The sequence below is a fragment of the Vigna unguiculata genome, chromosome 4 (assembly GCF_004118075.2).
Source record: "Vigna unguiculata cultivar IT97K-499-35 chromosome 4, ASM411807v1, whole genome shotgun sequence".
In the NCBI taxonomy this organism is placed as follows: domain Eukaryota; kingdom Viridiplantae; phylum Streptophyta; class Magnoliopsida; order Fabales; family Fabaceae; genus Vigna; species Vigna unguiculata.
The window spans coordinates 20,918,775-20,924,785 of NC_040282.1; the positions used below are offsets into that span (position 1 = coordinate 20,918,775).

The following is a 6,011-nucleotide window of genomic DNA, read 5'->3' on the forward strand; positions in this document are numbered from 1 at the left end:
GGAATGGGTTATTAATTATGGATAGAGGAAATGGGAAGAAGCCCTATATCTCGTTGTACGGTTAAGGTACATGTAATTGTTTATATAAGATATTTGTAGGCTTGCCTATCTGAGAGTTGAGATTGGGATTCTTATGCGACCCATGGAAGGGATTTAAGTGGTAAACTAGATTAACTGGAGTGCCATAAACCAGGAAAGTGTAGTTCTGGTATGGCGCCTGGCGGTCTACTGATAGCCGCCAGGCGATAGTCCTAGCGTGGGAGGGTTACACTGAGCGGCGCCTGGCGGCACGGTGTGCTTCGCCAGGCGGTGACGAGAAAAATAGTGGGGTGTGGAACCGTTGGCGCCTGGCGGTGGGCAGGTACCGCCAGGCGGTCTGGGCCTGTTTCGCCAGGCGGTGTTGGCTGGTGCGCCAGGCGGCCGTGCACCAGGTCACGAGTTGTGTGTGTTGTTTTAATTGACAATGATGTTTTGCTTGGATCGGGAGATGCTGTGCCATGAGCGGGTAGGTTCATGGATGGTGTAACATGTGATGATATGAGCGGGGAGGTTCATATCAAGTTACTCTCACGTGGGGATACGAGCGGGGAGGTTCGTATGTTCCGTGCTCACGTTTAGAGATGCCACGTGCGGGGAGGTACGGGGGCTGGTGGATCACATGTGTTGGACTACGGGCGGGTAGGTCCGTAGAGCAGGACTACGAGCGGGGAGGTTCGTAGAAGCAGGACCACGAGCGGGCAGGTTCGTGTGAGCATCAGATTCCTGAGTCCAAGGCTAACCAATTGTATGATTTGAAGACTGTTAAGTCTTGGGGTTAGGGTCTTGGCCAAGATTTATAGATAATGAATAAGATGGGTAAATGATCTAATTTGTGTTTATATGTTTGTTATTTTATTTTCTCAGCTCACCCTTTCTGTTTGTGTGTGGCGATGATCGTGTAATTCGTTACACGGGAGCAGATGTTGATACAGGTGGTGCTGAGGATGCTCAGATGGCGGAGTGAGGGCTAGCCTGGGATTAGAACTAGGGTTTTTACTAAATTGTAATTTATGTTTTTAATGCAAATTTTGGTAACTTGTAAACAGTTATGAATTCAGTTATGAGTTTTGGCGCGATATCTTAAATAATTGAAATTATCCCGCGTTGGGATTTTTTTATCGAGATGGCTATTAATGCAATTATTTATTTTAATATTTATTTTTAAGTAATAATCCCTAGGGATGTTACATTTGGTATCAGAGCAAACGTTTTGATGCTTTTGGGGCAAACTGGGGAGTGAGCTTACGTTTGTTGTGTGAAATTGATTGATGTATGCTGAATGTTAAGTATGATAGAGTATAATTTGATCTTTAGCTGTTTGATTTTAACAGCTGAAATATGTAGCGTGCACAGGCAATGGCAAACAGGAGGCGTAGAAACACTGCCGGAGCTGATGAGATTGCTAACGCAATCCACAGGATGGTGGATGCTATGCAGCCCGTGGCAGCGCCCCCGCGGGCTATGATCCCACCTGTCCGACCGGTGACCATGGAGGACTTCATGCGTCACAAACCGGCTAAGTTCACTGGGAAAGCCACCCCAGATGAGGCTGACGCATGGCTTCGTGAATGTGAGAAGATATTTCGGGTGATAGAGTGCACAGAGGCACAGAAGTTAAACTTTGCCACCTTCCTACTAGTGACTGAAGCTGAATATTGGTGGATGAGTATGCAGCAGCAGATGATAAATAGAGCTGAGGATGTGAATTGGGTTAACTTCAGGACGAGGTTCCTGGAGAAATATTTCCCAGATAGCGCTAAACATGAGCGCGAGGCGGAATTTCTCACTCTGCAGCAAGGGAGCTTGTCCGTGCAGGACTATGTGGAGAGGTTTGAGTACCTCTCGAGATTCTACTCCCAGACGGTGACGGAGGAGTGGCGCTGTAGAAAGTTTGAGGGCGGCCTCAAGCATGAACTGAGGCGTTTCATAGTGCCACTGAGGGTGCGAGAGTTTCCTATCTTGGTGGAGCAAGCCAAGAGTGTGGAGCAGCTGGAGAAGGGACCCAACCATGTGAACCGTACACAGAGGAATAGTACTGAGGGCAGAGCCCAGAAGAAGCCTTACAGCCGACCAGTCGCGTCTTCATGGAGACCGAGGTGTTATAACTGTGGGGGTGAGCATCTGCAGAGAAATTGTACTAGACCCGCCCGCAGTGGAGGCAGTGGCATGGGCACTCGTAAGTGCTATACCTGTGATCAGCCAGGACACTTTGCCGATAAGTGTCCTAATAGGAAGACTACCCCAGCATCCCGACCTCAACCATCCTCATCTGACAGGCCGAGAGCAGCAGGCCGGGTTTTCGCCATGACCAGCACAGAGGCCACCCGGTCAGGTAATCTGATTCTGGACCATTGCTTGCTTTATGGTAACAGTGTGCTAGTGTTATTTGATTCAGGAGCTTCGCACTCCTTCATATCCCATGATTGTGTGAAGAAATTGGGGTTGTCCACTCGTGACCTCGGATGCAAGTTGATAGTCTCGACACCCGCATCTGGACAGGTTTCAACAAACATAGCCTGTGTTGGATGCTTGATGGAAGTGGAGGGCAGACGCTTCAAAGTGAATCTAGTCTGCTTGCCCTTGGAGGGATTGGAGGTTATACTGGGAATGGACTGGCTGTCTATCAACCACGTGGTGCTTGATTGTGGACGGCGCAGAATTGTGTTCCCAGAAACAGAGGGGATAGAGTTGGTGACATCTGGAGAGGCAATGAAATCGATGGAGAATGGGGCGACTTGTTTCGTGATAGTGGCCCAAGAGAAGAAGATGAGTACAGAAGAGCAGATCAGTAAGATACCGGTGGTGGATGAATATGCCGACGTATTTCCAGATGAGATACCCGAGTTACCACCCAGCCGGGATATAGATTTCTCAATTGATCTAATCCCTGGAGCGGGTCCAGTGTCGGCAGCGCCATATAGAATGGCACCGGCTGAATTAGCAGAGTTGAAGAATCAGATAGAAGATCTACTAGAGAAGAAATTCATCCGACCCAGCGCTTCACCGTGGGGGGCCCCGGTGTTATTAGTGAAGAAGAAAGACGGTAGTTCCCGGCTATGCGTCGATTATCGTCAGTTGAACAAGTTGACAATAAAGAACAAGTACCCACTGCCTAGAATCGACGATTTACTTGATCAACTCAGAGGGGCAGGAGTATTCTCCAAGATTGATTTGAGGTCTGGCTATCATCAGATATTAGTCAAGCCGGAGGATGTCCAGAAGACAGCCTTTAGATCGAGATATGGACATTACGAATATGTCGTGATGCCCTTTGGAGTGACAAACGCCCCAGCTGTCTTCATGGATTATATGAACCGTATCTTCAGGCCGTATCTGGACAGATTTGTGGTAGTGTTTATAGATGATATTCTCATCTACTCACGGACTAGAGAGGAGCATGCTGATCATCTGAGAATTGTGCTGGAGGTATTGAGGGAGCATCAGCTGTACGGTAAACTGTCCAAATGTGAATTTTGGTTGGACGAGGTGCAGTTTCTGGGGCACGTAATTTCTTCACGGGGTATATCAGTGGACCCGAGTAAGATTGAGACGGTGTTGAAATGGGAGAGACCTCAAACTGTAACAGAAGTCAGAAGCTTCTTGGGGTTGGCTGGGTACTACAGGAGGTTCGTGGAAGGGTTTTCTAAAATGGTGAGCCCATTAACTCAACTCACTAGGAAGGATCAACCCTTCTCATGGACTGATAAATGCGACGAATGCTTTGAAGAGATGAAAAGGAGGTTGACTACCGCCCCGATTCTGATTATTCCAGATACCAGCAAGATGTTTGAGGTATACTGCGATGCATCCTATCAGGGTCTGGGTTGTGTACTTATGCAGGAGAAGAGGCCGGTAGCTTATGCCTCTAGACAGTTGAAGGTGCACGAGAAAAACTACCCTACTCACGATCTAGAGTTGGCTGCTGTAGTGTTCGCTCTCAAGACATGGAGACACTATTTGTATGGCTCCCAATTTCAGGTATTTAGTGATCATAAAAGCCTGAAATACCTATTCGATCAGAATGAGCTAAATATGAGACAGCGGCGTTGGATGGAATATCTCAAGGATTACGATTTCGAGTTGCTTTACCACCTTGGTAAAGCTAATGTGGTTGCGGATGCCTTGAGTCGGAAACGGATGCACATCTCAGCTATGATGGTGAAGGAGTTGGAGTTAATTGAGAAGCTCCGGGATATGAATCTGGGTATGCAACTGAGTGAGGATTGCATCAAATGTGGAGTGCTTACACTGACTAGTGATGTACTGGGAGTTATCCGAGATCGACAGAAGGACGATACTGAGTTACAGCAAATTGTGAGTTGGATAGGGACTGAGAAGGGGAAAGACTACCGGATTGGGACGGATGGTATTCTGAGGTTCAGAGATAGAGTCTGTGTGCCTAGAGATTGGAGGTTGAGAAAACAGATTCTAGAGGAGGGCCATAAAAGCCGTCTTAGCATACATCCAGGTATGACTAAGATGTATCACGACTTGAAATAGTCTTTTTGGTGGAACGGGATGAAGACTGACATCGCGGACTTTGTGGCATCGTGCTTGGTATGCCAGAAGGCCAAGATTGAACATCAACGACCAGGGGGTACACTTGAGTCGTTGGACATTCCTCAATGGAAATGGGACAGTATTGCCATGGACTTCGTCACTCACTTGCCGAAGTCTGTGAAGGGGCACGACTCAATCTGGGTAATAGTGGACAGATTGACAAAGTGTGCTCATTTCCTTGCCATTAATCAAAAGTGGTCTATGGACAGATTGGCTGAGTTATACGTGAGAGAAGTGGTCAGATTGCATGGTGTATCGGCCAGTATAGTGTCAGATAGAGACCCGAGATTTAGATCTCGTTTCTGGCAGTCATTGCAGGCAACGTTGGGGACTCAGCTGAGGATGAGTTCTGCATACCATCCTCAAACTGATGGGTAGTCGGAGCGTACCATTCAGTCCTTGGAGGACCTGTTGAGGGCTTGTGTATTGGATCACATGGGCAGTTGGAGTGAGATGCTTCCCTTAGTGGAATTCACATACAACAACAGTTATCACACAAGCATCGGTATGGCTCCATATGAGGCACTGTATGGACGGCGGTGTAGGACGCCACTGTGTTGGAACCAGGATGGGGAATCATTGGTGTTGGGTCCCGAGTTTTTACAGCAAACCTCTGAGAAGGTTAGGGCCATCCAGGAGAGAATGAGGGCTACACAGAGTAGACAAAAGTCCTATGCAGACAAGAGGAGACGACCTCTAGAGTTCGAGGCTGGGGATCATGTATTCCTCAGGGTAACGCCGACAGCTGGTATTGGGAGGGCAATCAAATCGAGGAAGTTAACCCCGAGGTTTGTTGGGCCTTATCAGATTCTGAGGAGAATTGGAGTTGCAGCGTATGAGATCGCCTTACCACCACACCTGACGAATCTGCATAACGTGTTTCACGTTTCCCAGTTGAGAAAATATGTTGCAGATCCGTCGCACGTACTAGAGTTGGATGACATTCAGATTCGGGAGGATTTGACGGTGAACACTGGGCCAGTGCGAATTCTGGATTCACAGGTGAAGCGGCTGCGGGGGAAGGAGATTAAGACTGTGAAAGTGTTGTGGGATGAGACTACCCAGGAGATGACCTGGGAGATGGAGGATCGCATGAAGCAATCCTATCCGTACTTATTTCCTGGGAAGTTTTATTTTCGAGGACAAAAATCTTAAAAGGGGGGGTGTAATGTAAGATCCGGGAAAATTAAATAGTTATTTAATTAATTATTTAATTAGGACGGATAATGAGAATATTTAAAGCAATAAATGCGGGGAGCTATGACATGGAAAAGTACTAGCTCAAGTGGTTGAGAGTACTTTATTGTGTGTGAGGACTTGGGTTCGAGTCCTATGTGTGCCACTTGGATGTTATTTAATTTATGTGTTTTTGTGCGCTTATATATTGAACTCGTTTGGATGATGATAAGTCC

The 6,011-nt window shown here is 47.3% G+C and overlaps 1 protein-coding gene across 1 annotated transcript; it reads left to right on the top strand.

Moving 5' to 3' along the window:
• Positions 1 to 5,106: 5,106 nt before the first annotated feature.
• On the top strand, positions 5,107 to 5,754 carry LOC114180587. The gene has a single exon (XM_028066900.1). It carries the CDS (start codon positions 5,107 to 5,109, stop codon positions 5,752 to 5,754), a length of 648 nt encoding a protein of 215 aa, XP_027922701.1.
• The last annotated feature ends 257 nt before the right edge of the window (positions 5,755 to 6,011 follow it).

Excerpts from the sequence above, each read along its gene's own strand:
- LOC114180587 (XM_028066900.1), top strand. The coding sequence starts at position 5,107 with ATGGCTCCATATGAGGCACTGTATGGACGGCGGTGTAGGACGCCACTG.